The sequence below is a fragment of the Adiantum capillus-veneris genome, chromosome 30 (genome assembly GCF_014529385.1).
Source record: "Adiantum capillus-veneris isolate H3 chromosome 30, ASM1452938v2, whole genome shotgun sequence".
Classification (NCBI taxonomy): domain Eukaryota; kingdom Viridiplantae; phylum Streptophyta; class Polypodiopsida; order Polypodiales; family Pteridaceae; genus Adiantum; species Adiantum capillus-veneris.
This window is the reverse complement of record NC_140960.1, coordinates 92,562,074-92,589,287: the sequence shown is the minus strand read 5'-3', so window position 1 is coordinate 92,589,287 and position 27,214 is coordinate 92,562,074. Positions and strand designations below refer to the sequence as shown.

Here is a 27,214-nt window from a genome sequence, read left to right as displayed (position 1 = left end):
AAAGTGCCAACCATATAGCTTCCTTGTTGGCATCTGATGTTTGCAACATACTAAGCATGATCAACATAGCTTCCTTGCTGGCATTTGATGATGCAATGTACTCGACATGTCATCTAGAATGATAATGACCAAAGAATCAAGTTTCTTTGTATACAAGTAGAGATCCTCTTGACTCATTCTATAATCATGGGATCGCATAAAAGTGTCAAAAACTTTTGATACCACTACCTTGAGCTTTACTTTATGCCATAAAGTGCTTTCTTGAGTTTGCATACATGATCCTCTCTCCTAGGATATTCAAAACCTTCAGGTTGCTTCATGTAAACATCCTCTTTCTAGATCCCCATGAAGAAAATTTGTTTTCACATCCATTTGGACAAGCACTGTATGCAGTGTAGTCATCTTGACCATGAGCAAGAAGATTCATCAAAATCAACTCCCTTTTGTTGCTTGAATTGCTTAGCTACCAAGTGAGCCTTGTACTTAGGCTATGGATTTTCATATGTAAATTTTTTCTTATAAACCCATTTGGAAGGCCTTCTTGCCTTCTAGAAATTCAACCAAGCCCCATGTCTTGTTATTATTGACAATCGAGTTGTTCTCAATTGCACGGTCTACTCCCACTTGACCTTGTCATCCATTTGCATGGCTTCTTTGTAACAAGATGTCTCATTCACTACAAGCCATAGGGGGGGTTTGCGAGGGACTAATAATTGACGGGTGTCATTTAACCGATGACGAATCCGTCACATAGACAAGGTTTCAGTCATATAAGCAAGGAATTTTTTTATAAAAAAATTGGTCATCGCATAAACAACCATTGCCGTTGCATAATCGACGACTTGAATTTGTAGCCATAGCATAATCGAAGCTTCAAATTGGGCCTTGCTTAAACGACGCTGTGAAGCGAGGCTCCTAGCAATGCCTGCACAACACCCCTTCTCTCATGCGACAAGGCACTACTATAATATTGTTGCAAAGCCTTTGAAATGCGACTCACGGGAAATTATACACAGCAGCGAGCTCCACGGCAGCGCTACAACAAAATACGCAAAACGAGAGCAGGTACTCCCCCCCCCCCCTTCTTCTTCATCACTTGCCTCTTTGGGTGTGAGAGTAGTGAAAAATGCAATACCGCAGGTTTATGTAATCCAAAGGTGTGACCAAATGGGTAGGAGAGATAGGGATTTCTGTTAACGATAGTGAGAGGGAGAGGAGTCTGTAACGCTGAGTGTATGTGTGTGTCCTGAGAGGCTCCCAGGGAGCGAGAGGAAGTTATCACATGGACTACGTGCATCCGTGCTACGTGTGTGTGTGTGTGTGTGTGTGTGTGTGTGTGTGTGTGTGTGTGTGTGTGTGTGTGTGTGTGTGTGTGTGTGTGTGTGTGTGCTTGCTTATGCATGTGGGCATGCACAGAGAGAGAGAGAGAGAGAGAGAGAGAGAGAGAGAGAGAGAGAGAGGCACAACAAGCTCCTGCACCGTGGATACAAGAAGAGAGGAAAAGAACCCGAAGAATGGACATGCCTCTCAACCTCCGCTTCAATTCATGGGCTTAACATGTGAAAACTGAGGCACAAGAAATGGAGTCTCCAAGCTTGGGTTTGAATATTGCACTTTCTTAGTGCCTGCAAAATACGTTCAGAGCTATGTTTCAAAAAAACATTTCAATGTGTGAGTGTTCATGTGTGTAGGCGTGCCGGTTGTGTGTGAAGGAGACCTTAATACTGCGTGCATGTACAAGAGTGTGTGCGCGCGTGCTGTCGTGCTGTGACACGTACATAGTGGGAACGCATGCTACAAGATCTATCTTGTATTTTTTTAGATACATAATTATATTTCCTATAGTGTACATATGCATATTTAAATATAATGATAAGCCTTCTATCTCATCCTATTATTTTCTTCAAGGGTAACATATCCTTACTTTACCATCAGAAAATACTATGGGAAAAGCATCAATAGCTCCGCCTCTTTAACTTGGGGCAAAAAGAATTGATTCTTTATTTCTACTATTTCATTATCATCTCACACCCTAGCTAGATCCTATATCTGGGGTAAACTCCAATATATATATATATATTCTATGTATTTTTTATACTTTTCTTATATTTCTTTTTAAATAGCTACTAGGAGAGAATCAAATCCTAGTGGGACACTAGGTGGCATGATTTCAAAGATACACTTATTTTAATGCATTATTGCAAGCATGATTACAAAACTTTGTCAAGGAGCAATGTCATGCTTTCATATGGCATGAGCTGTTCTTTGAAATTAAATGAAAGTCTAAGCTAAGGAGACCACATGAAGACTTTTGCTGCCATAAATGGACCCTATTTTGATGAATTTTTTACACAAGGTTCCAATCCGAATTGGAAAACAATTTTAAAATGAAAATCGTAGCTAATGAGCTGAAGTTTTTGCCCATATTTTTACTTTTTTATTTGGAGCCATGGTTGAGGAGATATGATCAAAATACTGGACCCCAGTCTGCCCACATCACGGAGGGGCAGCTCATTTCCAACTTTTCCAATTCCTGTTCACACTGGCTTCTCTCTTCTTGTGTAAACCCTTGGGGGTTCCCTTCACCTATAAAAGGGGACCTCTTCTTCCTTGGAAGTAACTCAAGCATTCAAGCCATTGATGAGAGGAATTCTCGAGGGAGTGAGTAGTAATGCCTAATTGTACTTAGCCATTAACATAAGCCCAAGCCTACACTTTCTCCTAGAAGGAGACTAGCCATTCTTGCAACAAGCTAACCTTAGAAGGTCAACTCTAATAAAAGAAGGTCTTGCACTTGGTGTATCAATCAAAGTGGAGTTATCCACTCTTCTTCTCTCTCCCATCAATAATGGTGCCGAAGGGTTTCAAGTAAGATGTGTTCTACATTGATGTTTTCTTGATTTCTTGTTGTTTTCATTTTCATCTCTAATCCAACATATATATATATATATATGTATATAATCTCATCTCCTTAACCAAACCTATCTCTCTCATTCTTAGTAATTCATCCTCTCTAGGTTCTCTTGCTACAGGTACATCTCTCCCCGCAGTATCCTTATTGCCTACAGGCAAGAATAGGGCTTGGGAGGGAAACTTCTCATCTCTTCACTTCTCTCATATCTACATTTCTCACATACTATCCTAGATGAATAACCCACATGATGATCATTTCTATCGCTTTTACTCTGTACGATCTATTAGAATTAACGTATGGATTAGCTGTAAAATACACTTTCAACAACGTATAGTGTTTCTCTTCAGCCCTGAAAGACTCAATGAAATACTTCTATTACCGGATCCCATCATACTACCTCTCATAGACTATAATTTTTCTTTTGATGTAAGCGTAGTTATCTTGCTATGAACGAAGAGGATTTGTACACACAATTAATCCCAATCACTAGACAAAATATATATATTATGGTAAGCACAAAACTACAATTCCAAAGAACAATTCGTAGCCTATTTGGTCAGCCAAGATTGAATGCCATTAACTCATCCATTAACCCTTTCATATTACCCATGATACGATATGACCATAGCCTTGATGTTTTCATCTTCGTATTGTTTTGACATTCTCTTTTGCGTTCTTTCTTTGTGTGTGTGAGTGCAAGAGAGAAAGAGTGAGTCTTCTTTGATTGCACTTCTTTCCAAACCCTAGTCTTCATGGCATCTATGGTTTAACTCCATATAGTTTTTGTTGAGTTCTCTCACAAACTCTCACAGCCATAAGCCCGGTGCTTTCCTGGCAAGACAAAGATGCTGAGCAAGGACTAAAGACCGACTGGAATGAGGTTGAAGGTGCTATCTCACTGCTTGCCAAACGACAAAGAAGAAGGGACAAGATGGTAGTAAACACTACAAGTCCTTCCACCTCAACTTCTGACAAAATGGTAAAGCCTACTTTTATCGCTCCTAAGTTTGATGAGTCCATGCTAGATGAGCTTGTGAAGGGAATGCGTGACTTGAAGGTGAGGTTTGCAAAGCTTGAAGAAAAAGGCCAACCATCAGGGCCACTTCCTGGGCAAAGACAACAGCCCAAAGAAGGGTTTGTTAATAGATGTATTTGGTGTGATAGTACAGACCATGTAAGAAGGGATTGTGATGATTTTAGTGATGCTTTTTCAAAAGATGTTGTCTTTTTTAAGGATGGTAAAATCCACTTAAGAGAGACAGGTCTACCCTTGAGAACTAACTTTGGGAAGGGGGGAATGCAAACCTTAGTTGAAGATATGGCAACCAAGCATGCCACCTCTTCAGTTGAGGCAGCTACTTATGGAGTAAAAATTGAACATTTTTGTGATGAAGAGGTGAGTGACCATCATGGTCAAATTTGGCCAAATGTCATGCAATTAGCTAAAAAGGGAAAGCTTACAAAAGAGATTCTACATGAAGCAGGTGATTGCATACGTCTAGAAACAGGATGGAATGATCCAGTGGACTCATTGTCAATGCATGCCTACATTACAAAATGCCAACAAAATGAGGCAATTGTAGAAGAGAAGCGCAGACATGAGAATGTTGATGAAGGACCATCAAAAAGAGCTTCTAGAAGTGGGGGAAGAAGCGACTCAATGCCTTCTCAAACACCCTCAACACAAGGAGCATCTCCACCTAAAGTACTCATGGAGGAGTCTACAATAGGAAAGAAGAAAGAGCCAACGAAAGGTAAGACAAAAGGCCCAACTTATAAACTACAATCTGATATTGAGGTTGCTACAGATTTAAAGAAAGTCTTGGAGGAAAGGATCTTGAATAGCAAGATTGAGTTTACTCTGGGAGAAGTTCTTGGCATTGCAAAGCGTGAATTCCATGAGGAGATCATTGACATCATCAAGAGAAAGAGGCAAACCCTTGCTGAAGTTTCTCGTCCACAGGTTGAAGGGGAAACCTCAAAGACACAAGGGATGCAACTACAAAATAAGGAGAATGATGGAGCTGTGGTAGGATGCTACCAATCTAGTGGGAGAGTGAAGCAAGTGTATTTCTCAAATGATGATGAAGAAGTTGAAGATATTCCTAGGAGTTACTATTCACGAAGTCATTGGGCAAGGGCTACTACAGAAACTTTGGTCAAGGTAGGTGATCTTGAAGAGCCATTTGTTGCCTTGATTGACCATGGTTCAGAAATAAACATAATGTCAAAGAGTCTCTACAACAAGTGCAAATGGCCGATGGACACAGATCATGGTTGGATGGTAAAAGTGGCAAACAATTCATCCGGTGAATTGTATGCAGCATGTCCAGGTGTGAAGGTAACAATAGGTGATGTAAAGATTGACCAAAACTTCTTTGTACAGGATACATCTTCATATCATCTCATCCTTGGACAACCCTACATTGTGGGAGTTCGAATGGAAACAAAGGTAATGGACGATGGTTCAGCATATGCTAGGATACGTAGCAAAGATGGTAAACGTGCTGTCCAATTTCTCACAGTTTGTGTAAACCATGAAAGAAATCGTGACAACCTCAGAGAACATCCTCTACCAAAGGTAAGCAAAGAGTTTCATGATCATAGAGAAATGATGGGTTTTGGCCAAGTACCATTGTAAAGCGGGATTGCAGTGGTACAGAAAGAAAAAGGGTCTCGCTTGATCCAAAAATAGGTGAAACTTTCTCGATGATCTCCTTGGTAACAAGGAATGGATCAGTATGTTTTACAAAACTTGAAGATTTGAAGAGATATGAGAGGCAATATGTGCATAATGTACAAATAGGCATGAAAAAGAGTGGGTTGCTAAAGCCTACTGAAAATGTTTTGGGTTTGTGTGAACAAGTTTCTTTTGTAGATACTATAGGTGAGCTTGATGATTTAATGAGGTCTAGTTTGCATCTTGAAAATGAAGTTGTGGAAGTTTGCTCTATGGAAATGTATCAAGTAATAGAAGCCTTTAAAGAAAGCCAAACAGTTGGCCCAAAAGTCCATGTTGAAACTAAATACAAGAGTGTAGCAAAGAAGGTGAAACCAGTAGCTTCACCCTTACCACCCAACAACAGGGAAAAGATTGAACAGGCTTCTTTACAACCAAGTTTGCGGAATCCTAAAAAGATCGGGCATACCTTCACAAAGGAGTCCTTTCAAGAGTTGCAGATTGGTTGCGAGGAGTTTCTAACACAAGAGGAGACAAAGTGATTCAAAGAAATGCTTTCAAAGCATGGTAAGGCTTTTTCATTTGAGCCACATGAGATAGGATGTGTTGATCCTTATATTGTAGCTCCTATGGTAATTTTCACAATACCTCATGTGCCTTGGAATCTGCGGCCTATTCCGGTTCCAAAGGCTCATTTGCCAAAGTTAGTAGAGCTACTGAATGAGAAAATCAAAATGGGAATCTTGGAGCCTTCTTGTGCTCCATACTCAAACAGGTGGTTCACAGTTCCAAAGAAGAATGGTTCTCTATGCTTCATCCAAGATATGCAACCAGTGAACAAGGTGACAATTAGAAATGTAGGTACAGGTCCAATTGTGGATGAATTTGCAGAGGCGTTTGCAGGGAGGGCAATCTACTCAATGGGGGATCTCTACTCAGGGTATGATCAATTTCACCTTGCAATCGAAAGCAGAGACTTGACAACCATGAGGACACCTTTGGGTTTGGTAAGGATGTGTACCTTGCCACAGGGAGCAACCAAATCGGTTGCACATATGATGAATGGGATGAATAAGGTCTTACGTGACTTTATTCCTCAAATCACAATGCCTTTCATTGATGATTTTCCTATCAAAGGATGTGAAGAAAGTGACAAAGATGAAGCTTTGGATCTCAAGGGATGTCGCAGGTTTGTGGTAAATCACATAAATGATTGTGATAAAATTTTGTCTAGGTTGGAAGAAGTGAATCTTACATTGTCAGGGAAAAAGTCTATGTTTGATGTCAAAGAAGTGCTCATTGTGGGGCACATGTGTGGGCCATATGGTAGGAAACCTTGTCCATCAAAGGTAGATGCCATCCAAAGAATGAAAGAAACATGCACTAGCATCACTGAGGTTAGAAGGTTTCTGGGAGCATGTGTCTTCTATGTTATTTGGATTCCACATTATGCACATGTAGCTGATCCTCTTTATCAGCTGCTTAGAAAGAATCAAAAGTTTAAATGGACAGAAGCACATGTAAAATCCATGAAAAAGATAAAGGAGTTACTCCAGTCAGCAACGACTTTGAGAAAGGTAGACTATGAGTGTCAAAGGCCAGTGATTGTGACAGTAGATACCAGTCCTACAGGGATTGGATGGGCAATAGGGCAAGATGACAAAGAAGGACACAGGTATGTGGTAAGATTTGGAGCAAAGGTACTAAGTGCTCGCCAAAGAAACTATCCACAGATAAAGAGAGAGTTATGGGGTATGGTTACAGCCTTGAAAAGTGGAAAAGAGTACCTAATTGGTGCATGTGTGGTTGTAGAAACAGATTGTCTACCACTTCTTGGGATGATTACAAGCTGCTCAACACCAGACATTGCTATGTTGCGGTGGATTGCCTACATAAAGTCCTTAAATTCCGAATTTAAGCACATTGCAGGTAAAGACAATACAGTGGCAGATATGCTATCAAGGGCAAGGTATGAAGATGAGTCACAAATGATTGATGAGGGAGATGATGTAGGCACAAAATTCTATTCTATCTCTCATGTCAAAGGTAACAATGTCTGCATGACTAATTCACTGCGTATAAGGCAGCTAGAGAGAAGACCTGGAGACATTGAAGCTGCAAAAGAACGACTCAAAAATGCAAGGTTGAAAAACAAGGACTATTTTGATAAGCGACATCGACTCAAGAGCAAAGCAATTGACAAAGGTGACTGGGTTTTAGTGTATGATAGTAGCCTTGATAACCAGCACACAGTCATGCGTAAGTTCTCAAAAAGATGGTTTGGACTGTATGTTGTAAATCATGTGCATGAAAATGCTACTTACAGCTTGTCTGAACTAGATGGTACAGAAGTAAAGATTCCCATTGCAGGAAAAAGGATTAAAATGTTTAAGAGAAGAGGAGACAATGATCTAGAAGATATAAATGAGGAAGAAGAGAAAAGACAGGTGAAGATCAAAGTGAACATGAAGCTCTGGAATCATCTAGTGAAGAAGAAGACAAGGAAGATGTGCAAGAGGTCTAATCTTACAAAGAGACAATGTGGCACATACCGGAGGATGTGCAGGTTTAGAGGTGGTGGATGTCGTGTTGTGACACGTACATAGTGGGAACGCATGCTACAAGATCTATCTTGTATTTTTTTAGATACATAATTATATTTCCTATAGTGTACATATGCATATTTAAGTATAATAATAAGACTTCTATCTCATCATATTATTTTTCTCAAGGGTAACATATCCTTACTTTACCATCAGAAAATACTATGGGAAAAGCATCAATAGCTCCGCCTCTTTAACTTGGGGCAAAAAGAATTGATTCTTTATTTCTACTATTTCATTATCATCTCACACCCTAGCTAGATCCTATATCTGGGGTAAACTCCAATATATATATATATTCTATGTATTTTTTATACTTTTCTTATATTTCTTTTTAAATAGCTACTAGGAGAGAATCAAATCCTAGTGGGACACTAGGTGGCATGATTTCAAAGATACACTTATTTTAATGCATTATTGCAAGCATGATTACAAAACTTTGTCAAGGAGCAATGTCATGCTTTCATATGGCATGAGGTGTCCTTTGGAATTAAATGAAAGTCTAGGCTAAGGAGACCACATGAAGACTTTTGCTGCCATAAATGGACCCTATTTTGATGAATTTTTTACACAAGGTTCCAATCCGAATTGGAAAACAATTTTAAAATGAAAATCGTAGCTAATGAGCTGAAGTTTTTTCCCATATTTTTACTTTTTTATTTGGAGCCACGGTTGAGGAGATATGATCAAAATACTGGACCCCAATCTGCCCACATCATGCAGGGGTAGCTCATTTCCAACTTTTCCAATTCCTGTTCACACTGGCTCCTCTCTTCTTGTGTAAACCCTTGGGGGTTCCCTTCACCTATAAAAGGGGACCTATTCTTCCTTGGAAGTAACTCAAGCATTCAAGCCATTGATGAGAGGAATTCTCGAGGGAGTGAGTAGTAATGCCTAATTGTACTTAGCCATTAACATAAGCCCAAGCCTACACTTTCTCCTAGAAGGAATCTAGCCATTCTTGCAACAAGCTAACCTTAGAAGATCAACTCTAATCAAAGAAGGTCTTGTACTTGGTGTATCAATCAAAGTGGAATTATCCACTCTTCTTCTCTCTCCCATCAATAATGGTGCCGAAGGGTTTCAAGTAAGATGTGTTCTACATTGATGTTTTCTTGATTTCTTGTTGTTTTCATTTTCATCTCTAATCCAACATATATATATATATATATATATATGTATCTAATCTCATCTCCTTAACCAAACCTATCTCTCTCATTCTTAGTAATTCATCCTCTCTAGGTTCTCTTGCTACAGGTACATCTCTCCCCGCAGTATCCTTATTGCCTACAGGCAAGAATAGGGCTTGGGAGGGAAACTTCTCATCTCTTCACTTCTCTCATATCTACATTTCTCACATACTATCCTAGATGAATAACCCACATGATGGTCATTTCTATCGCTTTCACTCTGTACGATCTATTAGAATTAACGTATGGATTAGCCGTAAAATACACTTTCAACAACGTATAGTGTTTCTCTTCGGCCCTGAAAGACTCAGTGAAATACTTCTATCACCGGATCCCATCATACTACCTCTCATAGACTATAATTTTTCTTTTGATGTAAGCGTAGTTATCTTGCTATGAACCAAGAGGATTTGTACACACAATTAATCCCAATCACTAGACAAAATATATATATTATGGTAAGCACAAAACTACAATTCCAAAGAACAATTGGTAGCCTATTTGGTCAGCCAAGATTGAATGCCATTAACTCATCCATTAACCCTTTCATATTACCCATGATACGATATGACCATAGCCTTGATGTTTTCATCTTCGTATTGTTTTGACATTCTCTTTTGCGTTCTTTCTTTGTGTGTGTGAGTGCAAGAGAGAAAGAGTGAGTCTTCTTTGATTGCACTTCTTTCCAAACCCTAGTCTTCATGGCATCTATGGTTTAACTCCTTCAGATAGTTTTTGTTGAGTTCTCTCACAAACTCTCACAGCCATAAGCCCGGTGCTTTCCTGGCAAGACCGCAAATTTCTCGACAGCTCTCATATGCAATGACAACTCAAAATCAAACCTCTATCATCACACAGCTTCACCAGCATATAAGTAAGAGTGCGCATTGATACATACAAAAGATTCAGCAGAGCGCAATATATAAAGGGGCAAAAGCTAGCTTCAAGCAGTGTATGTGTATACACCTGCGTGAAGCTTGGCAACAACTAATCTGAAGGTGTTGCTGTGGTGGAAGGATACACCCATATCTTGAGCTTGAGACGATTGGTTTTCCTCTGTTTTGGTAGGGAAGACCTCCTTCTTATCTTTAACAGGCTCCTTTGAAGCCTTCGTTTTTGGCACATGGTAGAGGCTCGTCTTGCTATCAAAGTGAAGAACGTATGACTAATTACATCCCTCATAAAGCCTCTCCCCCAGTGTGTCAATTTAATGTAGTAAGCTTCTTTGCATAACTTCAATAGGAAAAAATGATCATTCCAGCTCAAAATGTAGAGCTGAAATCGCCCATTGGGCTGCAAGCCTACACTTTGTTGATCTATTGGTGCCCAAATCTCTTCAAAAGACTTCGCGCCTTGCAAGAAATTGTTGTAGGTGTCATCTAGCCCCTCAGGTTGGAAAAAGCCAATGAAGGAACACTCATGATCCACTGCTAGTGGTCGTATTCTTGCATTTATGACAGTCGCAAGGTCAAAGTGGCCATCCACAAGCTTGCTTCTATAGGCCTCAACATCAAATAGCTTCCGCCACTCTGCAGATCCTTCTCGGATGAGGGTGTCATATTCGCCCTTGATGGGCATACAATTTGGGTTCTTGTGTAGCCAATCAGCGATCACTGCAACAAGGGCCGTGCACGCACTCTTGCCAGCTGCTCTTTCGCTCCTCTGATCAATAGAGGCAAAAAATACAGACGTAGAGAACTTCATGTTACCATCCCTACTCACCAAATCTTTATGTTCCCAGCTTCCTATAGTGAAAATCTCCTCTCCAAAGTCCAAGCATTCAAATATCGTTGAAGAAAGCATTGCTTTTTCCTCATTCTGACAAACACAAAAAAAATTATTTCCATATACAAGAGCTTTTGGAAAAATTCCTAAGAATTCTCACATTGTGACCTACCATAACATCATGAGCTTCTATTAGCAAGGACGCCACATACCTAGTTAGGTGCGGTTGGGGGCAAGGGATCGCCGGCCTAGTGGGCACGCCGGTGGTCCCCAAGCGCACTAGCTAGGTATGTGGTGCCTCTGGAGTGGAAGCTCGTGATGTTAAATAGTACATGCAAACAATGAGAAAGAGCCCATTTTCCTACATAAGAAAATGTCAAAACCTTCTTGTGATAAATTAGGTTAAGTTAGCAAGGTACCTCATCCATCAAAACAGATATAATCGATCCAGGCATATGACTCAGATGACATGATGGTGTATGGCATTCTTAAAGAAGTTTTGAACAAGACAGGCTGGGTTCCGCGCACCCCAAAATGCGAAGATGCATTGACGGAGAGTCACCTTGCACCCAGATCATCAACACCGCAAAATACAACTCCTCCAAAGAAAGGCATAAAAAATGGTGCTGCCTCTACATTGTGCTCTGCCCCTTCAAGCTCATCATTAACACCCGCAGAGCTTGCCAAGAGCTCCAACAAGAAGCATTACCGAGGAGTACGGCATTGGCCGTGGGGCAAATATGCAGCCGAGATCCGAGAGTCTGCAAGGCAAGGGGCCCGTGTTTGTCTAGGGACCTTTGACACGGCTGAGGAGGCAGCTTTGGCATATAATCGAGCGGCATTGAAGATGCATGGGGTGCGCGCATTGCTCAACTTTTCCGTCAATGTCGTGGCTCCAATGCTAGAGATAGAGGTGGAGACAAAGAGAAGAAGAGAGTGAAACGAGAAGCACCAGTCGAAGATGGAGTTGCAGGCCTCGAGCGACAACGTCAACAACGCAAGGGCATGTAAGATCCATCATCATCTTCACCACCATCAAGTCTAGTAGTGAGATTTGAAGGAGAAGGGGTGAAGATAGAAGAGCTAGATGATGTGTTTTCTTTGCATGAGCTGCGCGAGTGTTTCTTGCCTTTCATCACCTCCTCATTTGCTAGTGCCATGGCTACCCTGGGCAACTGCGCTACAGCCTCTCATTTGGAAGCCTCTCATGTGATAGCACAGTGCTTGTGTATGTGTGTGTACTTGTGCATGTGTGTGTGTGTGTGTGTGTGTGTGTGTGTGTGTGTGTGTGTGAGAGAGAGAGAGAGAGAGAGAGAGAGAGAGAGAGAGAGAGATCTCAGTACGTGTTGTTGGGCGAAAGTCCAACCATCATGAAGGACATGGTGGCAATCCATGAGAATTAGGCGTTGGTTCCTGTTGGGGGAGTCAGTGAGAGCCTGCAGCCTCTCATTTGGCTGACAAAGAGTCAAAACTCATCGGCGAGCTCATCTACAAAGTCGACCTTGAAGGCATATGGTATTGCACAAGATGCTGATATGGACAAAAGAATTCACTTGATATTGTTAGTCAAGTGTTGTGCTTGGAACTACCTTGATCGATATGTATGCGTAATGTGGTGCACTCCATCGATCACGAAAAGTACTTTAAGAGCTTCCTGTCGCTTGATTGCGGGATATGCCTAACTTGGACAGGGCTCAGGAGCTCTAGGCTGTTTTCAATGGAATGGGACGTCGTGCTTGCCACTGCCTTGGTCGACATGTATGACATATGTAGTGCACTTCATGAAGCACACTAAGTGCTTGAGGAGCTTTCTGTCTGAAATGTCGTCTCTTGAGATGCACTGATTGGGGGATATGCCCAACTTGGGTAGGGCCAAGGAGCTCTGGTTGTTTTTTAGTGGATGAAGTGAGGGTGTCTCTCTAGACGCAATCACATCTGCTCTAGCCTATTTTCAGCTAATGCGAAGTGAGGGTCTCTCTCTAGATGTAATGTTATTTCAAGCAGTGCATTGATTGCTACAAGGTTTGGTCAGGAAAAGAGAGAGAGAGAGAGCTTTTTTAAGCAAATGCAGAGAGACTACATCTCTCCAAATGCAATCATGTATAGTGGCACCTTGAGGGCATGTGGTAGTACACAAGATGTTGATATGGGAAAAATAAGTTATGATGATATTGTTAGTGAGTGGTTGTTGAAAGAAAAAGTTGTGCTTGGCACTGCCTTGGTCGACATGTATGCCAAATGTGGTGCACTTCATAAAGCAGAAAAAGTTCTTGATGAGCTTCCTGTCCAGGATGTTTTCTTTCAAAATGCACTGATTTGAAATGCACGGCTGCCACGCACAAACCCTCTTGATCTGAGCTGCTAGAAGAACCTCTTGGATGCTAAGGAGCCAATCCCATCTTCAAACCACAACATGGATCTGAGAGTGCCACTCGAATGGGGCTCCCCTGCCACTGGAGCCACACCCCCTCCCAAACCCAACAGAATGCCAAGAACTGAGGCTTACACGTTGATCTCCGAAGGAGAAAGGAGCGCAAGCCAACTCCTGCTGTCAAAAAATGAAGAGCCAGGGTAGTCGAAGAGGATTCTGCAGCCAGGTGCCCCCACCCAAGGCGGTCCTCCGCATCAGCCTCAGCCCACAATCCACCCTGCCTCCACTGCAAGCCCACGTGCCTTCCGTCAACCCACCCCAACGAGCCTTCCCTTCTCTTTGTGGTGGGCGAAACCAGTAGAACGAGCCTGTAGGCGAAGGCTCTTGACCTCAGTCCACAATCCACGTTGCCTCCACTGCAAGCCCATGTGCCGTCCATCAACCCACCCCAGCAAGCCTTCCCAACTCTTAGTGGGCGAAACGAGTAGAATGAGCCTGTAGGCGAAGTCTCTTGAACCCTTGTCTTGACCTCTTACTTTAAGTATACTTTTTGTGATCTATGGACTGCGCCACATTAGGCATACATGTCGACCAAGGTAGTGCCAAGCACAACCACTGACTAACAATATCAAAATGAGTTCTTTTCTCCATATCAGCATCTTGTGCAATACCATATGCCTTCAAGGTGCAAGTGTACTTGATTGCATTTAGAGAAGAAGAAAAAGAAGAAGAGGATTTTAACGTCGTAGGAAACTATCCCAAGAGACCTCAAAGATCTATCCGACGAGTTGAAATCAAGATCTGTTATTGAAGATAGATGCCCTCTCTCTGCATTTGTTGAAAACAAATCCCTCCCTTCCTGACCTGACACTCCTGCAATCAATGCACTCCTTGAGATAACATTGCATTTCGAGAGATGCCCTCTGTCTGCATCAGCTGAAAACATTCTAGAGCATATGTGATTGCATCTGGAAGAGAGCAGGAGCGTAGGCTATCATAAGTTGGCAGTTGTAGGTGAGACATTGAGGGAGAGGACCTAGCCACTTGTCCTAAAAGCTCGAGTCGATCTACTCGATGGCCTCTGACTGTTGTTGCTCATATGTGACTGCGTCTAGAGAGATATCCTCGCTTCATCCAGTGAAAAACAACCAGAGCTCCTTGGCCCTGCCCACGTTGGGCATATCCTGCAGTCACTGCATTTCAAGAGACATCTCGGACATAAAGTTCCTGTTAGGTGCAATGGAATGATTGTGTGCACTTTGCTCAAGATGAGTGCTCCGAACTGTGGTCAAGATTCCTTTTGTTTTTATGGAAGGTAGAGTCTTCCGTTATTAATAAGAAAATTCTATGATCACAAACAAAGTGAATGGACACTGCGTGCAAGTGAATGAGACTGAGAGATAGAGATAAGAGAGATACGACATCAAAGACGTTGTAAAACTCTCCTCCGAAGGCCCCACTCTCGTCGGCGAGAGTGGTCTACTTTTTGATTGAACAAAGTGGTACAATGCATATGCAATGGACTGATGCAACCTGGGACCTGCTAATGACGACGATGGTGATGACGATGATGACTATAAGGCTGAAATCTGTGGTCTTCTAACTGCTGAAATTCTGTAAATCTTTGGGCTGTTTCGGGTGGCTGAAAATGACTGTTTTGCTGCATTTTTATGGCTGAAAATGGGGGTTCTCTGCAATGCTTCAAGGGGTTGATCTGGTACTGTGTCTAATGCTGAAAACGATGCTGCAAGTGCTTTATCAACCCCTTGAGCAGGGGTGAGAGAGAAGGGAGTAGCGATGGGGCTGGGGTAATCCCTTCAGGGGTGAGAGAGAAGGGAGTAGCGATGGCTGATCTGGCTCCATAGCACAGAAAACGCAACCTAAGAGGTGAAAACGCTGCCGTTTGTAGAAAACACAGCCACCAAGGGTGAGCTATCTCAATTTTGAGGGAGTTTTTCGTGACGGAAGCAATCAGCAGGGGATCGTCGGCTTAGGAGAAGAACCTAGGCAGCGAAAGTGAAAGCGGAAGCGCTGCCAACAACAACACATAGCTCAGGTTGAGTCCTTTCTAGAAATACATCCAGGTCTGCTTCATTTTGTCCACATCTACCATATGGTTATAAGCTCGTGCTGCATTCGACCACAAACCATCAAATCTCTCATGTAGCTTACTCTTGCATTGAATTTGTTACTGAGCGTGTTTCTCTTTTAGTTTTGCTACCTGATCTTGCATTTGATTCATAACCTTTTGAAGCATTTGTAGCATTTTTGTTTGATCTATTTTGTTGTAGTCCACTCCATTCATGGCTGCTTCAACCTCATCTATAGATTCTTGATCTATTAATATTTTTACTTACATTGATGTACATGCAGATACGATGTTTGTGTTAGTTTGACATGTGGTTTGTTTTAAATATACAGATACATTGAGTGACCAGGCTCATAGAGTGAAGTTGACGTTCATCAAGACTTTGCTACGTACCACTGGACTATCAAGAGAGGATTTGACGGAGGCTATGTCAGATTATATGGAGATGGATGACGCCAGTTTAGACAGCTCCATCGAGTTTCTTGGGCGATTCAGTTGGCCCGTACGTCCTGGAGAGGGTACATCCTCCCAGCCACACGCAGGAGTGGAGACTTCCTCTCATGTAGATTAGACCATAGCACATCGGTAATCTTCTCGATTGATAAAGTAGTAATGTCATTCTTTTTTTAATATAGAAATCTTAATATATGTATTCCCTTGATGTCTTTGTTTGCTTAGGACTCCTATTCCAGGTACATCACATCATGAGAGTCAGCGGCTTACTCCTAATGTACCTCCTAGTACTCAGTTAAAACCTTATTCATAGGCTAGTGGCTGTCAGTCTCGGAGGTGTATCTATGATGGTGATTATGGATTAAATATCAAGTAGTTTTTAAGAACTCTCATCTAATCTGCCGTATGTTTATATTGCATGTAGGCATCACCAGCAAAGTAGCACGCCACCAGGCCGATCGACTCGTGAGACACCACCTCAGCCGCCAGCTCCGCTCCCCCATCAGTGCCTCCACCTCCACCAATGCGCACGTGCATTGGCAGCTTGGGTGTCACATGCGACATCTTGCCTGGCGGGGCTATGCTCCAGCTCGGAGCCGACATCACCCTCAAACGTCGGATGGGAGACCTCTGCTCGTCTTATCTAAAGCAGGTTCATATACCATGGGAGTAAGTATTAATTAACATAAAAAATATAGATTTTAGTTTGTTAGTTGAATCACTAATCGGCTTTATTTTGCACTGTAGTGATCAGCATGAGGATGACAAGAAATATGTTCTCAAATCACTAGAGATGAAGTATGGGATAGGATGGAGTCACAAGTGGATGGTCAAGCAAATGTGCAAACTCATGGGTCATCGGCGCGACGCAGCACGGTAAGTAGAAAGAAAGAAATATTTTTAACATCTCTCTCTCTCTCTTCTCTCGACTCTCAATCTATCAAGGTGGAAATTGGTCGGAGCTGCTCTCTGAGTAGGTGTAGCGTATAGTAGAGGCAGGTTGTAGGCAACTCTCGCAAGGGTGCACCATGCACTGTTGGGGTGCATGATTTTTCCTCTCTTCTATCATGCTCGCCGCTTGGGACCATATGAGAAAAATCAAATGTACATGGTGTCGAGCCAAATGAGCATCCTCAACACTTCCAACTGTCCCAAAATTTTCGTGTGTTGATGGCACAAGGTCTAGAAAAGGTGCATTCGTTGCAGCAACCACTCCTCTTAGATCAAAATATTTATCTTCCCAATGCTCAGGTCCTTGAACTATGGCACCTCCTCCAAAGATGCTGCAAGTACTTCTTCAGTTCATTTTTCCTCACTTGTTTCATAAGAAAGTCCACAGCTCCCTTTGACAAGCATTTGAAAATGGAATTCATGGAGTCATGAGAGGACATCATGATAACCGGAATGTGCTTGAGGGCCCCATGGTTCATAATTCACCCCAATAGACCTATGCCTGATAAACAGGGCATCACGACCTCCGTCAGAAGAAGAACGACTTGGTTTTTCTGGTCCATCAAAAGCTCCCATGCTAGTAACCCATTGGAGGCAGGTGTCACTTCATAGCTGCAATCGCGTAGGAGAGCACCAATTGGATCAAGGTGAATGCATGGAACTGATGCAAGTCTAGGCTATGTCGGCAATGACAAAGAAGATGAAGACACCGTCCTAAGGGCTGAAATCTGCAATCTCGTATCTGCTGTCCAAAAACACTATGGGATGAAATCTGCGACTATGTCCAAAAACGTTGATTCTGGGATTGTTCTGTAGGTCTTTGACGCTGAAAATCTGCAGGTTTAGGGCTGAAAACTGAGGTTTCTTGGGGCTGAATGTGCTACTCTTTAGGGACTCAATTTGCTGGTCTTTCATTGCTGAAAAACGCCATGCTGAAAACTGTCAAAAACGCTAGGTGATGGGTCTCCAAAAAAGCTAGGTTGCTAAGCTTCTTCTGTCGATGGTTGTTGAGCTTCTATTGTCGATGGATATGCATCTACACTAAGTGAATTCATAGTTGCAATTGCGTAGGAGAAGTGGTGTGACTGATTCTACTATTTTAAGGGCCCTCGAAAACGCAACCAAAACAGTCATTTTCAGCCACCGAAACAGTCCCGAAATTGAGTAGATAGGAGACCACAGATTTCATCCCTAAAGTCGTCGTCGTCATCACCGTTGTCGTCACCGGCATAGTCCCAAGTTGCATCAGTCCGTTGCATCCGCATTGTACCACTTTGTGCAATCAATAGTAGACCACTCTCGCCGACGAGAGTGGGGCCTTCGGAGGAGGGTTTTACAATGTCTCTGGTGTCATATCTCTCTTCTCTCTCTATCTCTCATTCTCGTACACTTGCACGCACAGTGTCCATCCACTTTGTTTGTGATCATAGCACTTTCCATTAAGAACGGAAGGCTCTCCCTTTCATAAGAACTAAAAGGAACCTTGAGCACAGTTGGGAGCAGTCATCTTGAGAAAAGCGCAAACAATCATATGCTATGGACTTTTCGACAACGTCGACGAAGATGAGGACGACAACGAGACGGGACGGAATCTGAAAAACGCTATGGCTGAAATCTGCGAATCTTTATCCACTGAATTTTGACTCTATGTCGATGACAATGATGCGCTGAAAACGCAGATGCTGAAATTTGCGTTTTCTGGGTTGAAACTGCAAACGCTTGTGGATCTAACCATGCGGCGAGGAACTGCTGCGGGAAGGTGAGGTCTGTGAGGTTTGATGATTCTACGGTGGAGTCTGATTGCTGAAAACTAAAAACAATGGTCTAGATCTGGGTTTTGTCGCGGTAGATCTACAAAATGCTGGATGGTTATGCTGATGCAAAAATGCTAGGACTGATCTGCTATCTTGCTGTGGAATCTGCTAATGCTAGGGCTGATCTGTCTTCTGTTGCTGTCGGGGCTGATCTGCAATGCAAAAACGCCAAGGCTGATCTGTCATGCAAAATGCTAGGCTTTTCAGATGGGCTTCACTCTCGGTGGCAGCGTCCTCGTATCTTGAGCAGCGGCGTGTTTTGATTACCTTGTACATAGCTACAAAAACAAAAATGAGTCTAAAGGGAATCGAACCCTAACACTATCCATATGAGGCTATCACCACGAGACTCCCCACCAACCACCCTTATTAGTAAGATTTCAAAAGAATAAAAATCATTACTTAACAAAATGAATTACTGCGAGATTAAATCTTACCCAATATAGGTTGATTTGTGAGTTGATACGCACGGCTAATAGTCCTCATCGTCATCTCTGAGATTAACCGTCAATAAAATCTCATCTTGATTATCTTTGTTTACTTCTTCAAACTCCTCTGTCGTTAAATCTGTGTTGACGTTCATTTCCTCCGTGTGCTCGACATCCACTATTTCTTCCTCTTCGGTGTCTGTAGTGTCAAAGTACGGATGGTTGTCGTTCTCATCATCTACAATGTCATCATGATCGGCAAGGAAAATTCTACACGTCTCTAACATGGATGTGTCTAGATTCGAGGATGTTACCAATTCATCCTGATTTGCTTCCTCAAGGTCAACGCTACCAAACAATTGACGACCTCTAGGTTGGACATGCACAACTTGCCACCATGGATGAGAATCTCGGTTCTTGTAAAAGAACGCTTGCTCAATATGAGTTGGAAGAATGTAAGGCTCTCTTTTTGCACGCATTAACTTTGAGGAGTCGACGGACCAAAATTTGAACGGTTCTCTTCTCATTGTGGCACTATTGCCTTTATACTCGGCACGAAACCAATCCACCTTTAGAATCACCTGTCAAAATGCACGAATCAAAACTTTAGAATTATGTATAACTTCAAGAAATATACATGTCATTGTTGTATGAAGAGGGATTTTATTCACCTGTTTGAAGATCTGATACAATATTTCATAAATGCCAACTATGGTTCCCATATAACCCAGTTCACTGTCAACAAGATTTGTGTCTCTTGAACTTGCACGTGATAATTTCTTGAAAGAGGCAACAACGGAAGAATCTTGAGTTAGACGTAAGTCGTCAATAGCTTTTATTCGAAGATGTTGACCATAAGCCCACATGTTTGTATACATTTGAGCTTAGATCAATATATAAATGATATAAGAAAAAAAGGAATATTGCTTGTTTAGTTTAAAGTTTTCAAAACCCAAAAGTTACCTTTCTTTCACATCCGATCATAAACTCTCTCTGTTCCCTTGAGATTATCTCATGATCTCTATCCGCCCATTGCATACGGGTGTATAACCAATCCATGAAAGTAGGTACGTCTTCGATGTTATTTACGTTGGTTTGACATCCGGATCTCCTGTCTTTACGTCTGCCAACTCGTTGGTTCGCAAGTTTCTCCTCATACTCCTCAACAAATTGTTGCATGCATTCGCTATTATAGACAATGAGAGTAGAAATATCCAAATTATCTTGGATCTTAAGTCGAAAAGGGACTCCCTTACCAGACAATACCTCGTCTGACATGGTAGAAGAAGACTCATTTGTCCATACGCATGGAGCTTCAAAATCGGTTTGCTCAAGATATTCACAAACGTAATACATGCATTCTTCAAGCATCCATCCTTCCGCCATAGAACCCTCTGGTCTTGCTTTTTGACGTACATAACCTTTCAGTACTCCCATAAATCTCTCGGCCCAACACATCGATCGAGTAGAAACAACACCAGCAAGCTCTATCTCGTCCACTAGATGGATTAGCAGATGAACTTGGATATCAAAAAAGGAGGTTGGAAGTTCCTTCTCCATTAAACAAAGAAGCTCTATACATTCACGCTTCTTTTGTGTAATTAACCCTTTGTCAATTTCTTTAGCTGTAATCCATCTATCAATAAAAGAAAGAAGATATTAAAGCTATATTTGAATTAAGAACTTATCAACTAAAATTTAATGAGCGATAAATACCTTGCAAGCGATCCAAATCGATATATTACGTCTCGGACTCCTTGGGTAGTACATCCATCAATAACAAGGGGTAGAACATGCTGTATACATGATTAATCCAATCAACAAAACATGCAAGAAAATAAATACTTACGAAGATTGATAAAAAATTACCTTCACAAAATTGTGCCAATCATGTGTTTTAAACCAGACAAGATCTTGTCATCTAAAGTGAACATGTTTCGACAAGATGCTCCACATCATGTAGGCGTACGAATCAATTGAATCCTCTTGTTGATAGTCTGCACCTCTTCTGCACTGAGTACCCATGGGGCAGGCTCATAGGTTGTGTCATGTCCAGTTTCATCAAAAAGTGGCCATAGATTAGGCTTTGAGTTTTGATCCTTTAAGTCATTTCTTGATGCCACTGTGTCTTTCAAGCCAACAAGGTGTTTCCATAACGAATGACCAACGTTCTTAAATATATGCATAGGATCAAGAAGATGACATATCTTCAAATCCTTCCAATATTCCAAAGTGTACCATATCAAAGTAATTTGAGCCAGATAACGTTTTCCTCTGGCTCGTGGAGGTCTACGCCATCCATAAATGACTAGCAATTCATCACCAGCACGTAATGATTTAATAGCATGGAAAACTATATATCTTGGTACATCCCTAGTCATGTGTCTTGGTTCATGACTATTCTCACACTCCACAAATGTGCAATTGGTTCTTGCACTTCTTCCTCAAATACTATTGATTAAACCTGCTATGTTTCCTTGAGAGTAAGGTCTTCCATCAACATAGAGTCTTTGGACTTCTGCACGTGTAATCCCTCTAGCAGAAAGAGAGGCCGCATTGAGACATAATCCATATGTAGCGAGTGAGCTGATGCCATGGACCCCATCTATATATAGGTCCACAAAAAGACATAAGGGTGACCTCTGAATGAGGGTACACGTGCAAATCCTGTGCAATAAAGATGCCTCCTCCTGCTCCACTGATGGTGGACGGAGCAATCATGTAGCGATACCCCCAAAAGCCAAAAACCACTCCATCTGAAGGAAGTGGTCCTCCCTGCCAACCTCCGTATCGTCTACAATTGTAGCTTTGTACTAGATCCTGAAAATGAGTAGGGAATGGATGATCTCCACCCATCTCAGTCTCCAATGGAGGAGGTAGAGGATGTCGAGAAACCTCGAGCTGCAAAAACTGATAAATGACCTGTCCGTGCCGTGTGCGAGAGACATGTGCACCATTGGTAGTAAAGTCATCCTCGCCATCAAGTGAAGATACCTACATATATAATCTAGTTACATTATATATTTACTCTTTGATTTTTAAAACTCCAATATCAAACAAAGGGAGATCAGAAATATACCATAGGTAGATGTCGCTCCTCAGGTGGTGGTGCTTTCTCAAAAGTACCATAAGTCATCTGATGTGAAAAGCACTTCCGTCGTGGCCTGCGATATGTGCCACAACAACGAGCACACCAGCATATAATAGGCTCATCATAGTAGAAATCATCGTAAACGGGTTCATGTGCAGTATTGGAACTCTGTGCACCCCGGCTACCACTAGTAGGAGGTGGTGGTGTACCCTCTGATTGATCCGAATCAGGATTTCAATTACCATAAAAACATGAGACATTTATCAAATGACCAAAATAAAAAATTCAATAAAAGTAACAAAACATTGAAGTCTAATAGTTATATGGTATATTCTTATGCTTATTGTAATTTAAAAAATAAACAGGCGCTATTGTATGTGTAAAACAAGAGAAAGGCAACCATTTGCATGGAGACATGGCAATTCTTCCACAAGGAGATGCGCCTATGCATTAATTTTCCCCAACAAAAGGTGTGTGCCTTTGGTAATATATATTAGAATTAAGATGAACTTTCCTAGATTGATTCTAACTTTCTCTAATCTATGTTATTTTGTTTATTCAAATTTGCTTAGGAGGCAGCAAGAAAGAGAGTAGCTTTACGTCACACATCTAGACTAGGGCGGATGGGATGGGATGGATTTGTGGCCACATTTGTGAGTATAGACCATTCACATTTTAACTTTTAAAGGTAGTATTATTGAATGCAAAAATTAATAAGTCTTTGGTTGTGTCTTAATGTAGACGAAAGACTATGGTCCTGCACCGACGGCACAGGAGATAGAGTATGCCACATACTGCGGCTATCGTGCTTTGTGTCAGACACTTACTGACACTCCAAATCCACTTGTACGTACCTTTTTTTTTCTTTGTAGTTTTTTTCATGGTAACTGTAATATATTCTTTTTTTATTTCACTAACTAATACAGGAGCAGCATGGGGAGGCTGATATGATAGAGGTGGATCGACAGGAGACCGAGGAGCGACGTCGAGAGGCTGAGAGGAGCAGTGGCCCAATCACTGGCCATAATGGTGACGATCGTGGAGATAGGTACAGTCATAGTCCCACGGTTCGGACCAGTGGTGATGGCACTAGCGATCATGAGACCGATGATAGTGATTCTTCTAGTAGTGATGGATCACATAGCGATCCTGCGTAGAGATTTCTTTTGCATATTTGGGATCGTTATATATGTATTTTTTAGTGTGCATTACTACATCGCATGTGATGATGAGATTTGTTTTGTATATGTGAGGATTGATCGCCACACATTTTGGACACATGTACATAAACTTACTGATGATATATACTGACATGTGTTTGTTGCATCACTGAATTTGTCTATTGTCAAACAATTAATTATTTGTCGATAAGATAATTAACCTAAGTAACCATCTCAATGTTATTTATTTGTCTTTATATATATATATATTTTTTTTATTTTTTTTAAAGATGGATTGAAATCATGGTCATTGTGCTACCAAATGATGATGTGGCATGTGAAACCTAGTCCTAAGTTTTCTGTTAGTTGCTCTACTTCTCAAAATTAAGGCATTTTGATCTTATAGCACTCTTGTGCAAGTCTTTAAGAATATAAAAGAAATATTGCTAGGGACGCTAGTCTTTTTGTTCAGTTGTTGTTGTCCTGGTTTTGGGTCACCGCCTGTGGCTTTTCGCCCGGCCGGTTTACACATTGTTAAAAAGGCTTCTAATGTTTTTTTGAAGATGAAGATTTGAACTATGATGTTTCAAAGTACCAAGCATCATACGCTCCAAGTTTCAAGTTACGTACCATGTACCATGCACCAACTACAAGCATCATACGCTCCAAATTTCAAGTTATGTACCATGTACCATGTACCATGCACCAACGACAACTATCAAGTTTCATTATGGAACCTGATACCAAACTCTAAATCAACTGCCAACTAACACTAACAAGTTCTCTTGGTTTCTATGTCAGGCTCTAGTATTAACAAGCTTTCGATTTTCATATTTTTTGTAAAGGTAGCAGATTTTACGCTAAGTGTTAGATTCTACATATCTTGTACCAAATCAAGTACCAAGTTTCAAGTTGCAAGTACTAAGTACCAAATCAAGTACCAAGTACCAAATCTAACACTAAAGAGGTTTTATTGTTTTCATGTTAGTTTATTACAGTACCACAAAGTTACACCGACCAATTAATACCATGGACCATGTACCAATTGCAAGTACGAAGTTTCATTATGGAACCTACAACCAAATTAAAGCAAGTACCAAGTACCAAGTACCGACATGTATAAGTACCAAGTATCAACATGTACCAAGTACTAAGTACCGACATGTACCAAGTTTTCTTTATTTTCATGTTAAACCCACATGTCCTGAGTTGTATGAAATAGGGACAAACTTTTTTTTTTTTTTGGACTCTAGAAACGGTCCATCGGCAAGCCGTTGGAGCTCTTGTGAGCCCACATGGAATGTCCATGTACCAATGAGGCATATGGGCAAGCTATACGGCTCGCTAAGATCTCAAACAACTCGTTGATATATGGATCATTCTCAAAGTCCTCGAGCAAAAAACGCTCAGAAACAATACATCGCTAAATTGTTTGAGCTCTCGGGGCGAGTCCTATAGCTTGCCCACATGCCTCTTTGGCACGCGGAAAAGCTATGTGTGTTCGTAGAATCTTAAATGGTTCGCCAATGGGCCAAAGTAGTCCGCGAGCGTTTTTTTGGTCGTAGACTTCAGAAATGGTCGATCGGCGAGCTTTAGCGCATGGAGCCAACGTGCCAATGAGGCATGTGAACAAGTTATACAGCTTGTTTGAACTTTGAAAATGGTCCATTTGCGAGCCGTTTCAGCTTTTGTGAGCCCACATAGCTTGTCCACGTGCCAACAAGGCATGTTGGCAAGCTATATGGCTCACAAGATCTGAAGCGGCTGGCCAATGGATCATTTTAGAATTTTGCAAGAATTATTTCTGTTATACATCAAGAACGTTTTTCTTAATTGAACAAAGAGAGCCGATTTAGGACTTATAGAAATGTTTGCTACATGACAGAAATCATGGGTTTGAGATTTAATATTGGCTTGAGGGCCTGCTATTTTATTTTAATATATATTTTTAATAAAAAAACATAATCGTCTATTTTTTATTTAATTTAAAGTTCTAACTTAAAAAATTAGCAAAAAGAGAGAGAGAACTGTTTACCATAATTCATCTTGAAGCCGAAATTGTAAATTTATATCGCTTATGTACGCACCGGTCCGATCAACGTCCCCACTACTATGAGAAATGCCAACAAATATATAAGCAATGAGAGCAATCACAAATGCAAGAACACTGGCGCGAGAGAGAGAGTTAGAGTTTGTGGGTGTGTGTGTTTCACTCGAGAGCTAGATTTTGTATGTGTGTGTAGAAGAGCTAGAGAGAGAGAGAGAGAGAGAGAGAGAGAGAGAGAGAGAGAGAGAGAGAGAGAGAGCATTAGAGCTAGATTGTTGTATATATTGTGTGTGTGTGTGTGTGTGTGTGTGAGAGAGGGGGAGCGGAGAGAGATCACTTATGAAACCGTGCACGTCATATAGTCGTTGCGTGTTACAAAGCGTCGCTGATGCGGTCTTTTTTTTCAAAAAAAAATCATCGCTTAAGCATCTCGCCGCTTATGCCACGCGCCGCTTATTCCACGCATTTTTCCACGTGTCGCTTATGCCACGCGCCGCTTATGCGACGAAAAGTAAACGTTTTATTTCTGTTGCTTATGCGACAGTAACTCGTCGCTATAGCCCTCGTAAAATGCCTCGCTTATGTGACGTACAGTAGCGACGGCTATAGTGATACCTTTTTCCCTCGTTAATGCGACGAAAATTTGTCGCTGTAGCCGTCGCTATAAGGGGGCAAATGTAGTAGTGATTGATGTCAGCCAGCATGACATAGTCTAACCTTGGTTGAAAACGCTCATGTGGATGTGAGGATCTAGTAGATTGTCTCAAAGACTTATAAAACACATAGATAGACTTGCAAAAAAATTTGAGCAGACTCTCCTTTGTTTGAGGAGTGAAAAATCAACCCAAATGATGCATAAAATGCATAAAACCAACTCAAGAGAGTAAATCTAGCATAAATGGTCAGCTGTCACTAACAAATGAGTGCCATACTTGACCTATGGTGCGGGTACTATAATAGGGAACTCATGAGACCAATATCACCAAAGGTACCTCAACATTTGAGAGTATCCTAGATCAATAAAACCTCACGTAGGATCCTTCAAAAGGCTAAACAACACAAAGACTAGCAACAGTCTTGGCAAGGGCTCTTCTGGTCTGGGTCCTAGAAATGGCACGAAAACTACCAAAAAATACAAAAGAATGGCTCCACATGGTGTATAGTGGGTAATATCCTCAACTTAATGTACATGAGTATGAAATTGTGTGCAAACATGTACCAAAAATTGATGCATGTAGTAAACAAGCTCCCTATGGAGATATCTACTCTCAAAAGAGCTCAATAGCACTGTGTGTGGTCAAGAAAATACACATCTATCAATGCATAACATCCTACAACAAAACTACTGCCAAAATGATTGCCAAGAATGCCTATGAAGGCATCGTACCTGTGTGTGTCTAAAAACCTAGAGATATAGGTGTATACAGGCTCAAAAGTCCCCTTGTAAAACTTATTGTGTGAGAAAACTTGTGTGTCAGTGTAGACTAGGAAAATTTAATTCCGATTTCTACCGCCGGACAAAAATGCCAATGCTTGAAGCCAAAAATAGGCCAAGAAACGTGGCAAATGTGCTCGATTCCAATGCCGACTATCACTCCTCTATGAAAGAGACATCTCACTTGATCATGTCAAGAGCACTATCGTCTGCAAGAACATGAGTGTCAAGGAAAAATGGTCGAGAAGATCATCGATGTTGAT

The 27,214-nt window shown here is 41.4% G+C and overlaps 3 protein-coding genes and 1 pseudogene across 3 annotated transcripts; 2 read left to right on the top strand and 2 right to left on the bottom strand.

Annotated features, from left to right (window-relative positions):
* Positions 1 to 10,330: 10,330 nt before the first annotated feature.
* Positions 10,331 to 11,202, bottom strand: LOC147418408 (uncharacterized; annotated as a pseudogene).
* Positions 11,203 to 11,581: 379 nt separating this feature from the next.
* LOC147418407 (ethylene-responsive transcription factor 1A-like) lies at positions 11,582 to 12,052 on the top strand. Its single transcript, XM_086507106.1, has one exon. It carries the CDS (start codon positions 11,582 to 11,584, stop codon positions 12,050 to 12,052), a length of 471 nt encoding a protein of 156 aa, XP_086363232.1.
* Positions 12,053 to 16,835: 4,783 nt separating this feature from the next.
* Positions 16,836 to 23,562, top strand: LOC147418405 (uncharacterized). The gene is made up of 4 exons (XM_086507597.1): positions 16,836 to 16,901; positions 22,882 to 22,962; positions 23,051 to 23,155; positions 23,236 to 23,562. The coding sequence occupies exons 1-4, from the start codon at positions 16,836 to 16,838 to the stop codon at positions 23,464 to 23,466; spliced, it is 483 nt and encodes a 160-aa protein (XP_086363723.1). The 3' UTR covers positions 23,467 to 23,562.
* On the bottom strand, positions 19,263 to 19,505 carry LOC147418406 (uncharacterized). Its single transcript, XM_086506739.1, has one exon. It carries the CDS (start codon positions 19,503 to 19,505, stop codon positions 19,263 to 19,265), a length of 243 nt encoding a protein of 80 aa, XP_086362865.1.
* Positions 23,563 to 27,214: the final 3,652 nt, after the last annotated feature.